Below are 24,979 nucleotides of genomic sequence, written 5' to 3'. Positions count from 1 at the left end.
AATGGAGAGTTCTCAACATTTTGCTTTTGGAATACTTAATCATTATGATTTTGATACTGACATTGCACCAGTTACTGTCTCAAACTCCTGAGAAAAATCAGTCAGCACAGGTCTGGGTTTCACAGTGCTCTGGCCAGCTTTTGTCTCTCCTTGTAGACATTGTAATATTTCCCTTTTATGTGATTCAGCTCAGGAACCTACCAGTATGAGCTTCACTGTCATTTTTATTTCTGGAACATATGCTTCTGTCCTTTTAGGGATGACATCTGTGTACAGGACTGCTCTTGGTTGTTCTACTAAAGCAATATTTCTAAAGTAATAGTAAAAAATTCAATTACCACTGTTACCTGCAGCTCCCTCGTTTCCTCCTCAGCAGCAGAAGCATGGTATGAAAGAACCTATGGGAAGAAAAAAAGCAGCCCTTAGTGCAAACAAAAAAGCCATGTGATAACAATGTACTTTTCTTAGAGCAGATTTTTCAGCATCCCACTGCATTTGCTCATGAAATCTTCTGTCCATGCAGGGCCTGAGCCAGTTTTAGGGAAGCTCTCTGAATGCATATGGAGAGAGAACTGCATCTTTTACAAATCTCCCACAGCACAGAATCTTCTCGAGATAATTAGGCCAAGAAAACATAAATAGCTTCTATGGAAGAGCAAAGAACTCTGATTTTCTCTTTGCAAAGTTTTCATGGCCCACTTTCAAAGATAAATAATACACAAAACAGCTCTTATTATGAGCCTGACGTTATAGGCATAGTAATTCTTTCGAGAGTTTGTTCAGACATAAAAAGAAAGTTTAGCCCCAGCTGAAACAAAAGTCTGAAAGGCAATACATACATTTTAAATTAAAAAAATAAGCTCAGATTTTAACCATTGAGAACATACAACATGAAAATGTTACAGAGTTTTATTCTTTTGTAAAGAATCCATTTTATATTCTAACCTATAATCTGACTGGATCTTCCTATATTATCTATCCAGTGCTATAGTGGGAGACAGAATTGCTAATTTACCTTATAAGCAAATGATTTGGACAATAGTTTTACCAGCTTTTTATTTAACATGACCTAATACAGGTTTATTTGAGAACTGTAATGTTTCTTTTAGAGGACACAGGACCCATAATCCCATTTTAGGAGCTCTGCAAACACTCTGTTTACATAATGGATGTTAGGAGATCCAAAGTCTACACATTTTTCACTTTCAGCTTCAAGTTATCACCCTTGAGTAATTCAGTTTCTCAGATTAAAACCCTCTTCAGCAGTGAAGCTTAACAGGAACTAATTTAAAGGCTGTGACCAGATGATGTTTATCTTGATATGGTTTGATGGAGTCTGAGAAAATTGCTGAGAACCTACAGTAACGCTGCTGTTAACTCCTCACACTGGTTTGTCTGAAGGACTGAGGCAAAATCATCATAAAACCCCTCAGACAAGAAGAGGAAGCCCCTTAATCTGCCAAACCATTTCCCTCTCCCTACACAACAGAACGCACCCACTGTGCTGCCAGCGTGCAGCCTTGTGGAGAGGAAGAGATGCCTCCAACTCCCCACTTAATCTCAGGAGTGAAGTTAGGACACAATAGCAAATTAAAGAGTCTGTTGGCAGAGTCAGAAACAAGCAGAAAACTCCTGAGGAGCTCAACAGTCCAAATGCTGCTCTCCTGAGGGATAACAGTCTCTGTTGAGTGTCCCTGTGAGTAGCTGCATCTACATGCAGAACAGAGAGGGTCTGGGGAACATTAGGATTTCTTTAGGGCTCATTAAGGACCACCTAGATTTGGGCTCACCTCTAGTGTCACCATCTGTTTGGCCATGGCTCTTTCTACAGCCTCATACATCTGTGTGTTTTGGATCCCCAGGCCACAAAAGATGACAAATGCTTCCAGGAACTCCTCATCATTTCTGTTGAAAGCCTTGATCTTTCCTGAGTTTTCTTCCATCTTATTTACGAGCTGGCAAACCCCTATGTCAGGACACAAAAACGAAAGGAAGTAATACAGAGAATGTATCACCACCAGGAATTAAGTTTAGGACAGATAAGCCTACAGTATAAACCACCAACATACATAAATGACAGGAATGCTTGTTTCCCCCCCTCAAGGGTAGTTCCAATGTATTATAAATTAAATGTTAAAATATTATATGTACATAGTAAATTCTAAAGTATTTATTAGGATTTGTAAACCAAAAATGTAGGGCTTTGGAGATCTGTGAAATTGTCCTGTGAAATTCTAATGTCGTTTTCATCCTAACTTTTATTATTAATACTATTCTAGATTGATTTAATCCCTAAAGAAAATTTGTCCTTTGGAGGCTAATTAAATTTTTGCAACCATGCCAAAAGAACATTTATCAAAGTCAGAACAGTGGTACACAGAGTTTTTGCTTCCTTGTTTGAGCCAGTACTCAGATTTTTTTCAAGTAAATGAGCTAAACAGGGAATACCCAAGTTAAGGTTCAAAGCTGAAGTACACTTGGTCATTTTTTTGAGGATGTAGTTGAATTACAGCCTCTTGAAAACACTAGTGAACTCCTTGAGAAGCATCTGACTGAATTCAGCTTGTTAGGTTCAAACATGCTGATATTAGTTAATTTTCTGTTAAGAATTTCTGTGCCTTTCTGCACATGTGTCATTGAAGAAGTCTGACAGGTAACTTGTACCACACCTTGCCGTAGTTTAAATCTCTGACACCACTGTGAGCTGGGGGAAATTCAGAAATGCACCTCCCCTTAGTTTTACCTGCTAAGATCAGAATATTAATTAAAGCAGCTGAATTACAGGAATATGCTGTCTTTGGTCATGAGTACTGCCTTAACAGAGTCCAAATGTTTTCTCACTCCCTTGAGCATAAAAGCTGCATTTTCCTGGACAAGTGCCAAGATAGCCCAGCTGCAAATCAAAAATTCTGAAAAAAGTTACCACGTGTGCATCTTCCCTATTACAGCTGATAATAAAACTAGGGGAAAAAATGCAGCACACACAAACTATGGTTTTAGAAGAATGTTGGCCTCACAAGTTTTGATGTCTGGTGACAATGCAACATTGTCCTGTTTCCAAATTGTATTCTGTTTGGGGAACTTTGTATCAGAGTGTCCTCTAAAGAGACCAAGACCAATATAGCTGTAGCTGTTAAGCGTAATGGCAGGGGTTGGGGTATCTGAATACGGCAAGCAGAATTCTGAACCTTTTATGGAGTGAGATGGAAAGGAATGGATCATTGAATCACATAATCCTGTTAGAAAAGGAATCATTCAAATAAGGAACAAGATTAACTTTCCCTGGGGAAAAAAGAATCTGACTTACAAAAGTCTTCAGGAAAATCCCATGAAACTGACTTTCAGATTTCTGTTTAGTACAGCTTATGACATTATAATTATTTCCATAGCAATTGTGATGTAATAAACACAAGATTAAGACTCAAAAATTAATATGCCACAAAAGTAAATGAATTCTTAAAAGACACAGTATTTACACATAAATGTCTCTTAAAAAAATTGAGAACTGCAGTAAATATACTGTGTGTTACTTAAGACTCTTTAACCTCTTTCAAAGGCTTCCCCAAAGCACTGAGAGGTCCATTGATTACAAATGAAGGAACTCCCAAGTCTTTAAATTGAGACAGTCATAAAATCACAGCAAGATTCTCTAAAGCTTTTACCACATATCTGAGAAATGCACAAGTCAGGAGAATAAAGTTCTTTTCATCTTTCTCACTAGTAAGATTTGCTTGGGTTTGATGTGGACAGTTTTTCTCACCCCCATCCCACTTGCCAAATTTTGGTTTGGGGTATCCTAAACTCAAAAATAATTTTAAAAATAAACCAGACTCATAATAATAGTCATACTTGCTACGTAGTATTTTAAAGGAGCATCTGGTTACTATCCCAAAGACAACTTCTTGACCTTTCCCTATTAAATAATTGAACATGAGGCAGATGTGAAACCATAAAATACTTTAAAGAACATTTCTCAGTGAGAATGACTCAGATTTGAAAAGTCCACCTAAATGAGTGGCCTGACTGAAACTTTCAATTTTAGCTTCAATAAAATATTTCAATAGGAAAAAGAAAAAAAAAAGAAAAAAAAAAAAAGCAGATGCAACTGTTGTATCAATAGCTCACAGCATGGTGAAATATCCCTAATTAAAGCTCCACAGTTCAGTCTTCATCTCGGTCTTCTAGGGATTGTTAGAATATTTAAATAAAGTAATAAAAGAACTCATGAAAGAAGCTAATAGGAACAGAAATTTCAGAGAACTCTATTAGATAAAGATCAGGTTTCTCTTTCTGCCTCAAATGTTAAAAAACTAAATCTGTTTCCACAAAAAAGGGACATTATATTTACTCTATAAATTGGGCCATGCACTTTTGCCATCATTCTCAAAGAAAATTATTTTAAGATCATTAAAAAGGCATTCTTGGAACTCTTAATATTTACTTGCCAAATTTTTTAAAGCTGATGAAATTGGATCCATTCTCCTATCTAATAATCAGTATATTTTATTTTGTTTGCTTGTGGGACTTAATGATGCCAGGAACAAGGCTGACATGCATTCACTACTCTTTGGCAGCTTATTAGGTGAGCAATTTATAGTCAAGCTTGCAGTAGATTTATTAGTTGAGAACATGATAATTAAGGATCTTCTCTCCTGGCTTGAGATTGCATGTTGCTGTGATTTTACTGTGGATAAGTAAATTTATCTATGAAATGTACAGCATTATTTTTGTTAAGATACCTACCTATCACTTTATTCTTTTTCCCATTTTTTATTGGTGTACACAGCAAACTTTTTATGTTCCGACTTACATTTTCTGCATTGTCATTCTGTTAAACAGACAGAAAAATACCGTTATAATTTTAAAGGCTGTTTTTCAGGTGGCTGAAGTGAAAAAGCTGTAGAGCTGGGCTCTACAACTACTCTTGGCTTACATCTTCCTTCAAAAAGCAACCTGGTGATCAATGATTTTGGCCACAAACAGCAGGCAAGAAAACTACTACAGCTGAGTCAGCATTCTGCACTCTTCCCAGGACTTTAGGCATATCTTGTGGTCCAACAGAAGGAGATGAATTTATCTGGGGAGTGGAAGGATAGAACAAAGAGCTAATTTTTCAAACACTTGGGGAGAAAAGGACCCAGCTCCGCTCTGACTGCCCCAGGAATCATGTGGCAGTTGTTGAGAAGTACATTTGGTCTGACCTCTAACTGTGTGTGGCACCAACAGAAATGGGCACAAACTAATATTTCTAATCAAAAGGTTATCTTTTTTTTTTCTGTGTTGTTGCTTTGTTCTCTGCTGCTGTGCAAGGATTATAGAGAGTATCTTGGCAGGATTTTCATGAGGTAAGTGTGCTGTTGAATGTCCTCCAAAGAAAGAGGCAAGCCAAGGTTTCTAGGGCACTGGCAACACCTGGGATTTCCCTCATGTCAGGGTGCATCAGCTTTCAAAACATTTATCCTACTGCCCTGTCCTGTCCTGCCCCGCTGTAGTGCAAGTGCAGTCTCTGTGCTGCTGAAAAACATTTCTAAAAGCACTACTGCTTTCTTTTTATGGGTTTCTTTTACATACATAAGGTGAATTACAGGAAAGAAAAAAGAATCAAAGTAACTCTAACCGTACTGAATAGCCTGTTTCCAACAAACAATTATTTGGATGGTTCTCAAGGTATAAATTTTATTTTTAAATGTGTTCAAAATCATCACCTCTTTATTAATCTATAAGGTATATCCATTGGATTCTGTCTGTACTTCCAGTCCTGCTGTTAAGACAGGGTTAGTCTGAGAACTCAATTCCTGTGTTGCTCAATCCATCACAGAAACCCACTCCAGAACATCCAAGAAACCTTGCACAGGAAAAGAAAGGGAAACAGCCCAGCTCCCCACCATGAGCTTGCCCCTTCTTTCCACTTACTGGAACAATCACACTGAGCACTGTCTTTTCTGATCATTTTGCTGTGTATCTCAGAACAAATTTTGGTAAAAAGGCCTCTGCTGGACCATAGTAGCTCCTCTCCCTCTCATTACCCCCTTGCTAACAGGCTTAAACGTAATAGTAAGAGCAGACTTCTTTCTATTTTCTGCATTGAAAACATGGGAAAAACATAATTAAATGTTTGCTTTTTGATAATGATGACCATGAAGGAAACCTGACTGGAACTTGAACCTTGCCAAGTGACCTTCCCTCCTCACCCTTCATTATCCCTGTGCTCAGACATCCACTGCTTCACCAGCTCACATTGAGGAAATGATAGGCAAAAGCTCCCAAAGGAAAGTAAAGTTGATCCATCTCCACTGCAGCAAAGAACTTGCATTGATAACATTAATCTTTGTCAGAACAAGAAGGGAAATGAAAGGAGAAAAGGGACTTCTGAGAGCCTCCCAATACTTGCTGTGTCTCTACACCATTTTAACTGGAGTGACCTTGACAGAAATAAAATGAAAGCAAGACAGGTTTAAAAGTAAACAGAAAAACATTTTCCATTTCTGAATTTCAAACTTAAGCTTATTTTACTTACTGTCCATGGAAATCTTCTGTCCTTGCAGACATCTGGGATGTTGAGTGGCTCCATCGTATTCTTGACATACTGAGCATACATGTAATTGATTTTGTTTGTGTCATGGTCCCTGAAGGATACAACATTACTATGATGTGCTTTGTATAAAAGTGAGTAATTTCATTCTTCATTATTATTACTACCTGCCAGACAATGTCTTTCCCATATGAGAGAAGGATATATAGATACAACCAATAGATATATAATGGAGTTGAGTTCAAATACTGTATCCTAATCCAGCTGTCATCACAAAACTGCAGGATTGGTGCATGCTTTCCACCATTTCTTTAATGTTCAACAACATTAACACTGAACACCAAACTGAAGAAATAAACAATTCCCTACAGTTTACATCGATGAAGGATAAAGAATTAACAGCTAGGTTTATATAGAAATAAACAGAACTATTTGAAAACAAACTGCATTTGAAAATCTAGTACTCCTGAAAAACCAATACTGGATGAAATTCACATATTCATTCAAGAGAGTGCAGCAGGTATCACTTGTGAATTTTGTGCTGCTAAGTTCATTAAAATTTGTTCTAAAAGTAAAGAGACAATCAGTCATATGGAGGTTCTGTTAATAAAATAGAATTGTCTATTCTAAATCAGAATATAAATTATCTTTACAGAAACAATAATTTCCACTTTTTTAGCCACAATTTATTTAAGGTATTTTAATTCTCTTAGGCCCTTTGCCTGCCTTGGAGGAGGACATATATCCTACTTAGAAACCTATTCCCATCATGCTCCTGTAGTTTCCCTCCAACATTTGGGTTGACTTTTGTTATCCTCTGGGTGTAAAGATGGTTCCAGGGCTAGAGGAGAGGAATTATTCTTTTGTTATTTCACACATACAAGGCAATGCCCCACAGTTCTGAAAAACAGTCTGATTTGGGGCTTGATTCAGTGTCCTTGATAGCATAACAAGCCTGAAATATTATGTGAAGTAATACTTCCCATCTAATGCGTGTCATTATATTTCTGCTCTTGCCCGAAATTCCTGAAATTGTGCCCTTCAAGCATAGCAGAAGTTGTAACTGCAATGGTTGATTCACAGTGCAGTCCTAGGCTTAATTGGACTGTCTCATGAGCAAGAGTCTGATAGGCAACTAAGCCTCCAAGATTCCTCTTCCCTATCAGGTATGAGAAATATGTACCTGGCAGACCATGCAAGCAGTAAATAACATTTTAAGTCTGTTAACTAGTCACCATAAAAGGGATAATGAGGAGGAGGGCTCCCTTCTTATAGAGTAGAAAAGGATTCAAGAGGAATTTTCTTTTTCACCTGTGATCTTACCAGGCTGTTATACCTCTGTACTTTCTGGTTGAACACTGTCTGAAACTAATACAGCTCAACAGCTTTTAGTTGCTCAAGTCACACACTTTGTATATCATTCTCTAATATATGGAATTAGATTTAATATGATAAATATTTACTGCAAAACAACATCAAAGGGACTCAAAATCTGTTTCCTCCCTGCACAAAATATCTGTGGTAGAGTATTTTATATACAACTGTGTCTCTTTCTGACAATATTTGAAACAACTGTTTTTAATGACAGAGACAGTAATTTCCAAACTTCAACGGAGAGGTTCAGGCTAACTTTGGGAACTATTTTATCTGGGTATTTGAATTCAGCTCTTTATCTCTTTTTTTTTTCCCTCCCGTTTGAACTCCTTAGAGGTTTCCCAAAGATGAGTGAGAGTTAGAACTTTAGGACTCTAGTCTTGATTTAGTCTGACATGTTCTTTGAGTCATCTTCCTTATCTATGAATTGAGGATAATGATTAAAATAATTGATTAAAAGCATTTATATACTAATTTGAATATGTCTCCTTTATAACATTTCTTTGAAATCAGTTTTAGAGCAGATCTTCTGTGCATTTCCACAGCTTAGCCTTGAGATACAAATATATTCTTAGACAGGCAAAGTGAATAGATCAAGCCCTACTCCTGCTCTGCTCAGTGGGACCCTTTTAAGGCAAAAGAGTTGGCCCACTTCAGGTGAAAAGCTGCTCTATAAAAATAGCAGTAATATATGGGATCCAGCAGAAATAAGTCCATTATTATGAAAAGAATATTAAAAGCATAAGTTTCTTCAGAATTCTCCTAGGATGAACAAAAGTTGGAATTAATTGGTTTACCTCTTCAGATTTTCAGCTGAATCCTCTAATTCCTCAGATTCCATGTGAAAGACACTAGAAAATGTATCCTGGAATATTAAGAGGATGCTTGAATACACAGGTGTATAAGGTTGTCATTATTTAGAATAGTATTACTCATTAAAACCTTGTTGCAGTTATCAAGGCCTATTCTGTACTAAGGACAAGTGTAAAATTTAGCTTCATTCCACATATGTCATCAAGCATAGTGGATCCTACCATAAGGGTACCTTTTGAAACAACTTTAAGTATCACTGAAAGTGTCTTGATCTAGTAATGGCCCGGAGAAGAAATGCCAGTATTTACAAGTTGTGCCAAATTTATATGTCAGCACAGAAATCTTTAACTGAACAAAGGCCAGAGCCTCTCATGTCAATACCCAACCTGAGAAAAGATAGAAAATTAAATTACAACAGAACATATGAGAATAGAGGGAAGCCAACCTCACTCCCAGGGAATAAACACTTCTGCCTTCAGACAGAATAAACATACTCACCGGACAATCTTCATCCACTATGAAGATGGTACACCTCTGCACCTGCATGAAGGATATTATAGTGGCTGCTATCTTTTTCAGGATCACCTCCAAAGACTGCTGCTCTTCAAAAATCAGGCTGGCAAGATCAAGAAGCACCTGAAGAAAAGGTCATTTGTGAGGGTTTGACTAATTGCGATTTATGCAATAATTATTGTTACTGATGTCTTTGAGTCTTCCCCTCTCCCCTGAATCAGGGAAGGCAATTTTTATGCCTGTGACCAGAAGTAATTTTTGGCTCTCACAGATTTCAAGGTAACAGTCAGTATTAGCCAGTTTGACACTTTTAATGGAAGAATTAAATAGCACAATAAGCTGTCTGATCTTTTCAGTCAGAGAAGCAGCATAGATTTAGGCATTAATAGATCAAATGAAACCTATGAAATCCAGACAATAGAGGTACTTGCCCTTAGGAAACCTATTTTCCTATGGCTCATGTGTGTATTCTCAAACCACTGATATTTATATTTTTTAAGACTTCTGAACACAGTTCTTGATTGTAATTATAACAGATTCTAATTAACTTATTTGGTGAAAACAATTTAGATAGTCTGCTGTTTTTCAATGCTGCTGTTGAAAGACTTAGCTGTTCATATGTGCCCATTTTTTTTCCTCACAAGAAACATGAAGGCATTTAATAAACTATCCAAATTTGTACCAATTTGCTAACACTGATAGCTGGAAATTCAGACCTACCAGGAAAATTTTAAAAGAACTGCTATCTAGTCTTTTCTCTGAAACATTATCACATGATACAGGGTAAGCATATTCACCCATAAAAGCCATGGCATTAAGAACTCATCAAAACCAAGTTGGCAGCAAAGTAGAGCTATAGCAATCAGAAGGAAATTAAGTTTTCCATTTGATCACTACTGAAATTATGCTTAGTAACTGTTACAGTGGTAACAACTTAAAGGAACAGTCTGTATGCCCTCTGCTATTCCACAGGGATATTCCTGCCTGTAATTTCTGGAGTCTGACACCTCTGGTTGTTTAATACATATGGTGAAGCACAGGATAACTGCAGGTAATATCAAGTATATTAACACAGAATCAATCTTCTGATCATATGGCTCTACCTGCTTCCCTTAGACAAGCCATTTCTCACAGCTCAGGCTGGAATGTGCCCAGCCTCTTCTCAGTGCAGACCATGGGAGCTTTATCAGACTCACAGCATTCAGTCACAAGGATTAAACTAAGGATTAAAAGCAGTCAAGGAACAACTACCACCTCAGAAACAGGAAGAGGAGGCGCTGATTACTTGCAGACCCTCCTAGTTTCTGTATCCCTGGGACAAACCTGTTGGCCATACCTGATTGCGCCTGTTCTCAAGCAGAGACGTCTCGTACAACTGAGCATTGTGAAGAACAATTCCACAAAATGCCAAATATGCCGCAAAATCCTAGTGACAAATGAACATCAACATCTCACAGAGATAATGTCCCACAGCATTTGAACTCTATTCAAAGATAAGCTACCGCAACACTTTGTTTTCACTCTGAAGTATTACTTTATATTTTTATTATCTTTGGCAACCACACGTTCAGGATCTGGGTAATTTTCAACTGCTCATAATTTCTTATTTCCGCAGGAATCCCTTCTCCTTTTATTAAGCTAAAATATGAAGACCATTATCTTGGTACAAGTAGAGTTCATCTGAAAAGAAGCTTCAAGGAAAAAAAAATTATGCAGCAATGCATATTTTAGCTAGAAAAACTGACCACAAGAACAACCAGCTTCTCTGAGGGACTTCAATCTCTTGGGAAGTAAAAATAAAAATTTACTAACATAGCAAACCCACATTTTTTTACTCATACAGGATGAGATTAATTCTGGTATCGTACAAATACTCAGAATGCATTTTGTCTTAAAGGGGAAGTTTTCAAAGAGAAAGTATGAATTCTGATTCTTTTTTTGCTGATTTTTTAGTCAACTTATTCAGCCTGAGCTCAGCCTGGGTTTTTCCCCACTAATTTGAACATGAAGTCTGGAAGTTTTTGGAAGCAACTGTACTGGGAGAATTAGGAATCCATTCTATTGTTTGCTCTCCTGACTCTCTCATATATTCATAATTTATCTGAAGCTTTATCTTTTCCTGCAAATGCTATACTGAGAAGTAATATGGTATTTAAAAGAGAATCACTCCATTGCTCAAATTATGTTTCTTGGGCTTGCCAGGAGAGTTAGAGCCAAGTAATTAAAAAGTATGTCCATCAATATTTATTAAAGCATTTTACAATGCATTCCAGTAGAGTAAGCCTATGTTTCAGAGCTATATGACATGGTGATCTAGAAATTAAATTATTTCACGTCCACATTTCTCATGGCCTTATAAAGAAAAATATTTGCACTATTCCAGGAATGTTCACATCCTCACAGATGTTTAATTTTTAATAACTCAAAAATTTCTGAGCAGCAGGAAAATTAAAAATATATCCATCCCCCTTTCCCTATGAAAACAGAAGAGACATAATCATCCAGCTTTTATACCTTTTCATCTTGTTCAGTGAAAGTGCCACCAATTCCAGATTTCTTGTTGATTGCTTGAGCCACACCAACAACCTAGTGTATTCAAAATGGAGAAATCATGTAATTTTTAGGGATCTGTAACTGGATTCCATTTCTAGACCTATTTATGTAAGATAATAAATGATCACTACAGGTATTAGTTCACTATTAAATCAAATTGTTAGGATAATAAATGTTTCTCTCTCATGCAGAAACATTTCCTAGATTACAGGATTTGAAGACCTTAGCCTTTCCCTAATATAATTCTGTGTTTCCATTCCTTTTGAGACAAAGTATTATTAATCTGACAAAGTATAATACAAAGCTTTTAGATGTTTTCAGATTTTTACCATGATTACAGAAACTGATAGAAAAAGCTGCAAAGAACTTCCTTTGTTTGAAGTGTAATTAATGTAAAACCAATGCAAAATGCTAATGATCAGTTTTTTTCATCTTGCTTTTTTAGGATAAACACTATCAGAGGAAAACTGTGTATTGAGCATGTTTAAAAAGTTGTATTTAACTATTCATGGTAAAGTCGTAACTGCTAAACTGATGGAAGACTTGGTTTTATTTTTGTAATGGAAAAGACAATTTACTATCTCTCAGCCCAGCATTCCCAAAATACTGATGCCATAAGTAAGGCCATTGTTCTTTAACATGAATCACTGCCAACTGTGGGCTGAAAAATGTCTGAAATACAGCTCAACAGTCAGCTCCATTCCATACAATCCCATTTTTCCCACAGGCAAAAACCTCTTACTTCAGTGAGGAATATTTCTCATCTAGTGGACTTCCTTTCTATAAATAACAGTGTACCACCAGCCTGTATTCTCCTCTGGCTGACTTTGAATGAAAGCAAACCCCTTAGCCAGTTATTATGCTTTTATGTTAATCTACATGTGCAGAGATTAATGCTTAGACCTCTTGTCATGCCACTGTCTTCCCTGGGTGCTGATTTAATTTTTTTTTTCCAGTTTTGATCCAGCATGAGCTAAGACAACCTTAAGGCCAGAGGCTTTTCACCCAAAAGGTGAGTACTTTCATGTTTGTTGTTTAAATACATCCCCTCCATGAAAGCAGTATGCAGTGCTTTAAAAAAAGTTCTAAGGAAACAGTTAAAGTACCATATTAATGCAGAAAAAAAATAAAGTCTTTTTAGGCTCCTGTCATCAGCACTCCAGGTTTCAGATATGTTGACAAAGGCAGGTGTTCCAAGAGCAATGATCAGTTTTAGATCTTTGATAAGGTGTTTCAATAAAGAATTTTAATTGAAGGGGCAGGAAGTAATGAGAATAAACTTGCTAAAAACTTCTGACTTGGTTAGGATAAAAATTTTGTGCATATGCAGGCCTTCCTCTTTTTAGTCACTGTTTCAGTGGCATTCTAAGCTTCCAAACAACTTTGTGTTGTGCCCATTTCTTTTTCATACAAAGTGAACAGTTTTAAAAAATAAACTGGCCCAGATTCTGGCTTCATTTATATCAGTTAAAATTTCAGTGCACTTCTCAAAATTCCATAGAATATGGTGCAGAGACAGTAATGAGAAACTTCAGAGAGGAATTTTTTAGCCATTGGAGTCTTGCCTGCAACCAGGTAATTAGGAGAAGATGTAAGAAACTTGAGAGGATCTGCTCCTGTTACTAAAGTAATTATGTAATTAGGACAAAAGTCAATCATGTGGTAGCATTTGGGGCCATGGAGAACATATGCCTGCATTTTAGAGAATACTGAGCACAGTATGAAACCCAAATCCTCATTTTTAAAACTTATTCTGAGCAAAACACAAATAACAATAGGCTAAATCTGTGATCTCCAGCTGGGAGTTATGACTGCACCAGCAGAAAAACTGAATCAAAGGTGACCAACTGCTCTGGGCTCAGCTAGACAGGGAATTAAAAAGCTTAAGATACTACTCTGGACTGAAGAAAAACAAGGCTAATGGAAAGACTGAAGTCATTAGGGTCTGCTTATACTTTGGCACCTGTGAGCTTATGGCCTAATCACTGAAGTAAGCAGTGTACTGTGGAGTGCTACAAACTCCTTTTCCTGAGCTTTCCCTCCAATTTGGACTAGGCAGGTGGGTTTTATAGAACACAGTCTATCTGCAGTTCCCAACAAGAGCCTTCTTCCAGGCTTGCTTTAGTAAAAGAGCATAAGGGGGTGAGCAGAAGGAAATTCCCCTTGGATCAGAAGCCAAGTACTATGCTATTTTCCCTTCACAGCACCTAATACAGACATAGACCAAAAAGACAAAAAGCAATTCTGATGATGGAATTGTTCCCTTACTTTAAGTCCCAAAGAAGAACAAACCTTCCATCAACTGCTGATTCACATGCCCACACAATGTTTTACCACATCGGACCACAGCTTTCTGATTGTATTCATGCTGGTAACATAGGTGATCTTCCAGTGCTCTACTTGTTCTTAAACCTTTCCTTTCTAGCTGTGCTACTTTTCCAATTTAATAAATCCTGATCCACATTACAAGGAGAGATTTTTCTAATTATCAGATAGCTTCATTTTTACTGTTTTCTTGCAATAGCCAAGTCCTGCCTCTAAAAGTAGCAGGCTACCTAGAGTTCCTAGTGGGTGACGACTGATGACTTCAATGCTGATGACTGTGCTCTGGATTTTATATGGATAGTTTCATGCTGCAATTTTTTGCACAGTAAATTTACAGGCCTTACTCTGTGAAAGCTGTTCTAGCTCTAAAGGCAGCTGGTGCCTTTTTCAGTACGTTCTTACTTAAACTGCCTTCGGATGTAATTAATATCGCTTGTTAAGGAGATATATTCTTTATTTACTTTGCTGGCACGTGAAGGAAAATTACATTAAAGCCAAAGAAAGGTAATAGAAATAGGAAAGCTGACTTTTTTGATAAGAGAACATACCCACTACAGAAGACAAAATAGTGTTGGCTTTACTTTGCTCACCTGGACTTGTAGAGGTTGGATTCAAGCTTCTAAAATTATCAGGCAATGACAGAACTGTATTTACAGACTTTCATTTTTTATCAACAAAAATTTCACATCCCTTTATATCGTTCATGCCAGCAGCAGCCTCCACGCTTTGCAACAGTCTAGCTACTGTAATGTGCGTCTCCGCATAAGCTGAAAATCCATCCAAGAAGCAAATTACTGATCTCCATAATCCTGCAGTAAGACTGATGCTGGAACTGAGTCTGTTTAAAATCAGCTTGGCTAGGCCTACTCTATCCTGCAATGACTCGGATGTGTGCTATCTGAAGGGTTTGCTGGGGGAGAAAATAACTTAGCTGGCTAAAGGTGACTTACCCAGTCCCATTTTACACTGTAAAATTCAACAGGGGATTTTCTAAGGCTGTTTTAAGTAGTAGCACCCCTGATTTGTTGGGAAGAACTTCCCAGTGACAGAAGATAGGGCCCAGTAAACAACAAACTGAACAACTGAATAAACATTGCCAGAAAAAAACCCCAACATTTTCCTAGCCAATTACTAGGGGAAATTCCATCTTACATGCTCACAGCCTGGGAGAGACGTCTCAGTTAATTCAGCTAAAAGCTCCAGATGAGAAAATCCTACCAATTTTAGTAGAAATTAAACTGAGATTGCCTTTTATGAAAATTACTATGTCCAGCGCAAAGGAAAAAAAACCCAAAAGAATCAATAACAGAAAATTGTGTCACTCCTGGAGATGTTGTATGGTAGCTGTGGTGGCTCTGGGTTTCAGAAACCATCCATTCTCCAGGTATCCCAAACCTGCTGGAGAGCTCCACAAGTTGGTTTAAGCTAAGGATGTCTATTCCCTATCCAGTCCCGCCAAAACGACTGTTTGTTTGCAAGTGTCTACAAAACCACATCAAAGGCAAAGTCCTTAGTGCACTGCAATGTGTCTCATTGTTACTAGTTCCTGGGTCCTTTCCATGAGATCTTCTGTGAATCAAATTGTTTTCATTTATGGAATTTTTTACTAGCTGTTATTTTTAAATGAGACTTTGGTTTCTCACATGCCTTGTGGAAATATAGGCAAATGTGGAAAACATCTACTGGAAAAATCGTACTTCAGCAGGCCCAGAGGATTTAGTAATCAGCATGAGATTTTCCTCCTCTCTATTACTGACTCTTTTGTTTTTAAAAAAATAGCATGAATACTAAACAAACAAACAGAAAGCCCCACTAGGTCCTCTTTCTCAGCGTTTATTTTTGGATGTCTTCCAGAATCATCTTCTGACTGTGATTGCTGACATCCTGAGCTAATGCAGCATTCACAAGCCTCAGTATTTCTAGAGAGGCTTTGGGGATTTTAAAATTTTATCTATTTATTATTTTATCAGGGAGGAGCCAGTATTCTGGTTTTGTTGTTTGGGGGATTTTTAAACAGAAAAAGCAGCAGAATGCAAGTGGAAAATTAAGGACTGATTCGCTGTCTCTCCAAAAACATGTCAGTCGTTTGTTACAGGGAGAATGAGAAAAACCTTCTGGTAGAGACTGTAAAACTCTGAAAAAAAAATAGGGACTGCCATCCTTTCCTGTAAGAAATCTTCCAGTTTAACACCTTCAAATTATTGCTTGTGAATATAAGACTACTCAAACTTCAGGTTGACTGAACTTGTCAAAATAAACAAATTCCTGCTTCATTTCCGCTTGCTGATGCACTCAGGAGGAGGAAGCTGGCTGAAGACATGGCCCATTGCAGGTTTATTCAGCCCTTAAGTCATGGTGGACTGGACAAACAGACTGCAGCTCTCATTGCTTCCCCACTCACCACCAGCACCTGGTGAGAAGTGAGCACTTCCACACTCCCCAGGCAGCAGGGCTTTGTAGTGCATTACTGTACCCAGCTCTGTGGGGCATACCATCTTTTTCCATTTGACAAAAAGAAAATGGCATGGCTTGGGTGAAATTGGAAGCCTTGCATCAGCCTGACATGGGCCATTGCCAGTTCTTGACATGGCATCTGCTTTGTTCATCTCCTGGCCCAGGGCCAGCAGTGACTGCTGCTAGGTAAAATGGGGAAGACTTTTATGCAGGAATGGGAGTAGGAGAGGATCAAGTGCTGTCCTTGGAAGAATGAAACAAAATAATTTAGGCTGAAATTTGCAGTACATGAAGAAGGGAAATACTGGCCAATCATCTGAGTTGGCTAGAATAAGATTCAATAAACAAGTTAATGCAGGAGTTTAATAAATTCATTTAATTAAAAAAAGGCTCAGTGCAGTAGAAATCAAGGTGACACTCTAGAAGAGGAGTGAAAGATGGAAGAGCAGAAAAAAAGGTATGTCTTCAAATCAATCTTGGCAACACTTCCTTTTGGGAGTTTCAGCTTTCTGGAAGCAAACTATAAATGCTCTGAAAAATAAATGAATTCCAGGAGACAAAAATCTCCACTTCAAAGCTGACACACTGTGTGGAGAGCCTTATATTTTATGAGTATTTGAGAACTGGTGATGTGGCTAAAGGCCACTACAGTCAGGATCAAAGAAAACCCAACCATACTTTCCTTACTCCAAAAGAATGCATCTCCTCTTTTCCCCATTCATTGGCTTTCATGGACTTTACTGAATTCCCTCTTCAAATACTCAGGGGAAGAAGGTGTTGTCAGCCCATAATAAGAACTCTCCTTACTGCAATTGCATGAGACAGGATGAGAGAGCTCCCATGAGAAGCAGCATGGACAGTAAATATGGGAAAGAGTTCAGTGAGCAGATTCACATTGTTTCAAATTAGGAGTGATTTAAGTTATGACTTGAGGATGACTTTTCTGAATCACATTGACACCGTGTGTTTTCAATGCTTGATGTCAGGCACTTAGCACATAAGTAATAAATTAGGAATCATGTTGAGTTAAGAGAGTGTAAAAATAATCAGGTTTTTAGAAAATGATAAAACGCACTTTGTGCCCTCTGAATTAAGCAATATAGATACAAGCTAAGCTGAAGTACAGTAACTTAATCACAATTGGAGATAGACCAGTAAGTGTGCAGAGAACTTTAATGCTGACAGATACTGAGTGCAGGAAGCAGGAACAGCACTTCTGGAGTTAAATACATATATTCTACTGCTGCATTTGGGATTAAACTCTTCCTGACAGATCCCTTTGGCTTACATTACTCAACTAGATAAGATAAAATTACAGTCTAAACAAACATAAGCAGTCTTGCTTAAAAAAAAAATAGTTGGAAGATGATGACTGCCAGCTAATGTAAGTTTAAAGCATCACCATGACTGGAAATAATATTTCATGAAGTGATCCCAAGACTGCAACTTACCTCTTCCCTGTGATTCTTTATTGGCATACAGAGAATGCTCTGAGTCTTATACCCTGTGATCTGGTCAACTTCTGCATTGAATCTTGGATCCTGATACAGGAAGGAAATGCAAATAATTAGACTACTAGCCTAAAGATCAGTTCTTTTTCTTCCTTGGTTAATAGATTAAGAAAAGCTTAGTATTTTATTTAATAGTCACCCAGGATAACAAAGGTTTCATTACCAGCCAATAATTACATAAAGTTGTTCCTATCAGTGTGTTAACAACAGATTGTGTGGAATACGAGTGCCAATGGATTAAGACTGCTGCTATAAAGAACGAAAAACCCAAACCCTAGGAGAAGCCTCTTTTTGAGCCTAGATCATTATAATAAATATCCTCATGGATTAACCATCCCTAGTTTACCTTTTATCATCTAGAAAAAATTAGAGAAATAAACTAAAAGATCTGTACCCACAGAGGAACACAGTTTCATAAACATGGTTTGTGGTTTTGCTTTTACCAGAGAACGCTTGTTTCATTTCTTCACCTCAGTACTGAACTTTGAATAATCACCTCAACAGAACTCTCATTTTTTTAGTCCTAGCTTCATGTTTCTGTGTGCACATGCATCTACGATACATGTATTATAATCAAAACCATAGTGTCAAGTTTGCATCTTGACCTCTTTAGGTCAATATAGCACCAAATACAGGCACTAAAACGGCAATATTTCAGCAGCTGATAACGTGGCAGCTTCTTCTGTTTCAAGAATTGCTGAAGACCGATTTTCTTGGCTTACCTCATAGGCATTCTTGATGTTGAGAGGCTGCCCTATGGCTGCCACGTGACCCACAATGCCCTTGTTCCACTCCAGGCGAATGCAGTTGTTGGAAGCTTCTTCCAGGGTGGATCCTTCTGCCACATCAAACAGCCTGCTCACGAGGAATTTCTCGTTGGAGCTGTCCTCACACACCAGGAACAGAGAGTAACGATCGGCTGCGATCAGCTCGTGGATGTGTAGGAAGATCTTATGGCAAAGCGCTGTGACATCTAAGTGACTAGAAATATCTTTCACAAGTTCTAATAGTCTCGAGCACTGATCCCCTGCACTGGTCTCAATCCTTGGAGATTGCAAAGGCATCTGTTCCTTCTTGTCAGAGCCAGAGAGGAAGCTCACTGCTCCTACTGAGTCCTTGACAAAAATAGGCCTTAAGGGTCTGTCAAATTCAGAAGCAGAGATTTTCCTCGCTGGTATCCCAGAGTTGGTGGTCTCGGCACAGGCAGGCTGGTGACAGGCACAGGCTTCGCTCTGGGACTTGCTTCCCTCCTTGCAGACTGGAATAGTGTGAACTCTCTCAGCAAACCATGCATTAACCATTTCTCTGTAAAACAAAACCAAAAATACAGCAAATGACGTGAAGTGAAAATCCTCTAGCACATATTGGAAGCTGACACAGAGGATAACTAAACCTTTTCACACAGAGGATACTGATGCACCTTTAGACTCCTCTATATCAATATTCTCTCATTTTATGCAGCACTTAGCCTGGATTAAGCAGTAACATTTTCTGTAAAAAAAAAAAAGCTATTTTTGCCTAGAGGAAATACCTGAATAAGGCAGAGGAGGACCACTTATGCTGTGGCTTTCAGAGTACAGATCAGAAGTCTGCACCGTCATTTTGTGACTGAAAAGTTCCAGTCCTCTCCATTCCTAAGATCTGGATTTCTGTGTAAGACATACATATTCATTTGAAGACAAAACTTTCTGGTTTTAGCCTCTAAAAAAAAAATTCAAACTTTAATTCTCTCAGACCTTCCTATTTTTCTGTTGCCAATAAACTGTTTTTAAGTTAACTTCCCTGCCCTCGAAGTTAATAAAAAATGCTGGTTAGACTCAAAGCATAAAATCTTTGCTTAAAAACCATGAAAGAAACATGATTATTACCAATTCAGCCCCCTGCAAAACACGAACAGACTGTTTTCATGCATCTCTACTATTTCCTTTCCTTGCAGATGACACTCATTGCCTAACTCAACCCTGAATACTGAAAAACCCTGAAACTGTATTTTTAAGTGCTCACCACCAATCAAAAAATGCCATGCATCTCAAGTATTTAACTGTGCTTCTCTAATTTAGAACTAGAATGCCAACCCTAATAATGTCCTTACTAAATGCAGCATATCATCATAACATGAGTATACTCTTTTCATTATGATACCATTTTCTCATCCAAAATCTGAGGGGTTTTTCTTTCAGTTTTTTTTGTCTTTCGTTTGGTTTTTTTTTTTTAATGCAGGGATTTTTATTTTATTTGCTCAGTGTCAAGGATTTCTTACAGCAAATGCCCTACTCTCAGAAGAAATAGTTTTTTGCTGTATTACATAACATATGAGCCTAGGAACAGCAAAAATCCTAGTAACAAGTCTGATCTTTTGGAAACCTTTCATGGTGGTCATGTTTTAAATTTGGGATATTTTTTATTTGCTCAGCAGACCACAGGAATTCTGAGAGTGAAGCTGAATGAAGCCATGGAACTGAGTCAGGTTAGTCAGCCGCTGATCAGTTACACTCATCGGTAACTGATGAACTGAACATATTTTCATAAGTTACATGTGAAAAGCACTGTACTGTGATCTTATTTTCCTTAGAGCACACCTTTGTATTTGCTGTAAGATGCAATAATGCAAGCACAATTAACCCTTAATTCAAAGCAAAGTGACCAATTAAAATATCAAGTCCAACAATATCATTTTTAATAGCAAGCCATCCATAAAAAAAACCCCACATTTGACTTATATTAGGAAGGCCTGAAAGAGTTTCTTCAATCACACACCATTTGGAGTCCTCAACTGTAGGAAAACAAAATGCTATAAAAATTTGAAAAAAACAAAAAAATGCTATAAAAATTGAATTATTAAAAACCAAAGATTCTCCTTTAATAAAGCAGTGATACCTATTTTTGTGCAGTAACCTCATGCAAGTGTTTCTTGCAGTGAAGCAAAGAACAACTAATATATTATATGAAATTTGACTTCAACAATATTACTTTCCATTACTTAAACAGGATAAACATTAAATGTGGGAACTGCAACCATTCAATATTGCAATGCATAATATGATTTGCATAGGACAGAGTCACATGTGCAAAAGTTGTTTCACTGAGAGTCAAAATAAGAAGCTAGCATTTGGTTACACTTGGAATTGTCATTTATTAGACCGAATAAGAAAAACACTTTCAATTAAAATGACAAAAAATATCCCTAAGAAAATTAAAAAGCTAAAGATACCAAATTCTATACGTAGATACAGTACAACCTCTAAAATCAGTGCTGCTAACTGTTGTTAGCAGATTTGTTATAAGTGGGTCCTTTTTATTTTACTCTGATCTCCTCAAAATAAAACATTATCTGGAAATTTTAGCTTCTCCAAAACAAAACTATTATCCAGCACTAAGGCGGCAGAAAAGAACCTGCGAATGCCAGCTGGAGGCATTTAAACCTCAGACACAAGAAGGTAGGTATAGAAAAATTGGTAGTTTTAAAGAAGATAGCTAACTTGACCCAGATTCATAGGTGTGCTGACTTAGTTTCTGAGTACTGAGGATTGGCATTAATGGAAGGTAAGACTGAAAAGTAGCAGTAATGATATAGTACCAGATAGAGGGTGTTCTCCAACAACTGATGAGGCTCAGAAGCCATGTAATTGCAAATGCACATATTTGAAGGCACGTTTGGAAATGAACCTGTGCTGTCGTTGGGCAACATCAAATTGCAGAGCAATCTGATTCACTGCCTACTTACTCCTGAGGAAAGGAGAATATAAAAAGCTATCCTTTTCCCTTCTCCTGACTTACACTGAATTTACATATGTGGATGTGTTGATACAAGATGCAAGGCAGAGAAAGAATCTATTACTTTTCATGCATAAAGAAAAAACTACAGCAGAAATTTGATTTATCAGTAGAAACCTGTCATTTTATTTATTCTACAGTGTTGTGTTATGATTTCCCCAGGCCTTAATGGTGTAGCAATAGCAATCAGTAAGAACAATGTACTCTGAATGCTAATACCTGTTCTCAAACTGTGGCCATGAGGTCATTAATTTTTTACCCCCTTGTCTTTTTACTGAGTAAAATAACCTCCATTTCTTATGGAGGTTATTGAAAGATGTGGAACACAGCTGTAAAACCTTTCACATGAAAGGAATTATGTTTAACAAGAACTGAACTACTTGTTGGGTATCAGCACTGTTTATGAAGCACTTAAACATTGAACAGAACTATATGTGGAGCTGAATAATTATGAGTAACATATTCCTGTCCTTTAATTTCTACTGGGTGATGGCTCAATAATTTGCCAACATAGTGCATGATTCTCAGGAAGCTCTTTAGATTAACAGCAAAAACAAATCCTTAACTAAACTGGTTATAGCATGGTTTTCAGCTTCAAGCCTTTTAAGCATTTTACTTTGGGCAACAGGAAAGCCATTCAAATTCAACTGGAAAAAGAACAGTGTTCAGTGACCTTTCCCAAATGCCTCTTCTAACAAGGAAACTATTTAGCTCCTTTTACTCACCCAGTTACACACACGGGTGGAAGAACCAGCATTTTGCATGAGCTGACGTATTCTAACTCTATTTAAAATCTCTCGGTATCTTGACACATGTCCGCTTGTTGACATTCAGTCCTATTTAACAATGCATGACAAGAAGGGTATTATGACTAACACAAGTACTCTCACAGCACAGAATTAGCTCAGCAGATATCCAACACCAAACAAGTCCTAAGCCATGAGTGAGGGTCCTGGAAATTAGCAACGAGTGCCATGTACAATTAAGGTGTCATTTGAAAGGACTGCAGGAAGAAACCAACACTTGGGACTATGCATGTGAGCAGTCTTCAGTAAGCATTGGCATTGTCAAGAGCTGATTGTAAGGACAAGACCCGGGCTGTTGTTTAGAAGTTGCAAGAGCAGATACCAATCCACAGTGATCCATGCAGACAGTTAAACTCAGTGCAGTATCTCTTATCCCACCATGGCAATCACTGTGAGTTGAAGAGCTACAGGACCCATAATGCCTCACAACCAAGATGCATCCCTTACTGCACTATGATCCTTTAATATAAACCTTCACTCAAGAAAGATGTAATTTATCCCAGAGCTCATAAACAGGAATAGTAGAATATGAAGTTACTATTCACTATGAAAAATTACAATAGTGACTGCTGAATTTGGCTGGTGACTTCATCAGCAGATGACAAAACTGGAGAGAAATTTTGAAGTGATTGTGCTAAGAAGGGGATAAAAATGCAATTGTAGGCAAAACACTGAAGAAGAAAAAAAAAAGAAAAAAACACTGTGGAATCCTCCCCTCTATCACTGCTTACATACAAGAACACAATCTGCAGTACATGAGACCCTGCAAGCTTCAGAGGAATTAAGACTTTGGCCCCAATTTGTTAAATGATGCACAGAAAGTAAACCTGTCCCTAGAGCAAGAGGTTTTCAGTATTAATAGGCAATAAAAACAAAAAAATCAATGGTTGAAAAAATACAGGCACAAGGAAGCAACAGTCTTGAGCCAGGTCATGCAGGAGGGCATGTGTGGAGCTGAAGAGAACTTTGCTGTATTTCTTGTGCCATATACATTAAACCATACTGACACAGCACTAATCACTATGCTACTCATAGCCTGGGAATATTAAATAATTTATTGTACCCATCTTTGCTTTGTTGTGATTATCTTCAAAGTAATCACAACAGACTTATTAAAAAAAAAAAAAAAAACCACACCAAAAAAACAACAACCCAGCACAGTGAAGGTGTTTAACAGCCAGGTTGTGATTGTCTTGCTTACATATAGCCTATGTAATAACTCAATGTGACCATTCAGCACAACTGCTTGGCACCGTCGGAGAAAATGTACAAAAAACAGAATGCAAAGGTAACACAGAGATGCAACAATGACAATAAAAGCTGTGTGTTCCTTGCCTTGCACAAAGATAGTGTAACACTTGCAGTTCCATAACAGAACATAGCGAAAAGTAGTTTTCAGTTAAGCGGCAAAAAATTCCCTGTTTTCTCTGTCACTCACAAACCACTTGTATATACAACACATGATGTTTTAGTAGCTGTGTGGACTGTTCTGCTAATTTTTCATTCAAAGCAGCAGTTATTGGTAACACACTTGAGGAGAGGAATTACAAACTTGCCTACTAGAAAATGCCAACTTTCAAGTGTCTGAATTCCTCTAGCCTAATCCGGACAATGCTGAAATCAATAATATTTTAGACTAAACTTCATAGCTGTTTTCTCAATTGCCTTCCATAAAATAACCACTAGATGTCTTCAAATTTCTCTCCAGCATCTTGACATCATTTAGACACAGAAATAATGTAAAGCATTAGCAAAAACTCCAAAACTATTCGGTTGTAGCAAAGGAGTTTGAAATGCAAAGCCATTTGGATGTTATAGTTGCCTTCCCATTTTCTTTCTAGTATTTCCTATTTCACAATTACATTCTAAGTGCCTTTGTCTCTTTTCTAGCAATGGAAAGATTTAAATAAACTGTATAAGGCCTCATTAGATGGAATCAGTAAACTGACTGTAAAAGAAGTGTTTTCAAACTGACTAAAAGAGTAGATTGACAAAACACTAGGTGTTTTTCCTTAAACCCTTCCCAATTATAGTTAGTGGAGATGCCATTTCTCACAGTGGTAGGCAAGCAGTTCCGGAATATGAACTATGTCAGTGCCAGTTTTTTAGCACAACTCTGTTAAATATATTAGCATACATTTAGCTTTAAATATTTCAATTGGCACAAATGACTTCTGTTTGGATACAGTTCTTAATTTAGAACATTAATTCTTGATTCAAACCATGCTCATGAGAGACTGAAATAACTTTTTAGAATGATGAAATTTTCATCTTGTCTGAATGCTCATTTTTTTAAAAAATAGAGGGTAGAGATTGTGTTATTA

The 24,979-nt window shown here is 37.4% G+C and overlaps 1 protein-coding gene across 1 annotated transcript in view; it reads right to left on the bottom strand.

Moving 5' to 3' along the window:
* PDE5A (phosphodiesterase 5A) overlaps positions 1 to 24,979 on the bottom strand; it is a 59,030-nt gene that overhangs the window by 27,026 nt on the left and 7,025 nt on the right. The window contains exons 2-11 of the mRNA XM_021554931.3: positions 18,798 to 19,380; positions 18,016 to 18,105; positions 11,747 to 11,818; positions 10,569 to 10,658; positions 9,218 to 9,355; positions 8,704 to 8,771; positions 6,518 to 6,626; positions 4,744 to 4,828; positions 1,791 to 1,966; positions 339 to 398 (exon numbers count right to left, since the gene is read on the bottom strand). Of these exons, the coding sequence (XP_021410606.1) occupies positions 339 to 398; positions 1,791 to 1,966; positions 4,744 to 4,828; positions 6,518 to 6,626; positions 8,704 to 8,771; positions 9,218 to 9,355; positions 10,569 to 10,658; positions 11,747 to 11,818; positions 18,016 to 18,105; positions 18,798 to 19,380 (1,471 nt within the window). The remainder of the gene's footprint in view (positions 1 to 338; positions 399 to 1,790; positions 1,967 to 4,743; positions 4,829 to 6,517; positions 6,627 to 8,703; positions 8,772 to 9,217; positions 9,356 to 10,568; positions 10,659 to 11,746; positions 11,819 to 18,015; positions 18,106 to 18,797; positions 19,381 to 24,979) is intronic.

Source organism: Lonchura striata, chromosome 4 (genome assembly GCF_050655825.1).
Source record: "Lonchura striata isolate lonStrDom1 chromosome 4, ASM5065582v1, whole genome shotgun sequence".
In the NCBI taxonomy this organism is placed as follows: Eukaryota; Metazoa; Chordata; class Aves; order Passeriformes; family Estrildidae; genus Lonchura; species Lonchura striata.
The sequence above is the reverse complement of the archived record's forward strand: the minus strand, read 5'-3'. Positions and strand labels throughout refer to the sequence as shown.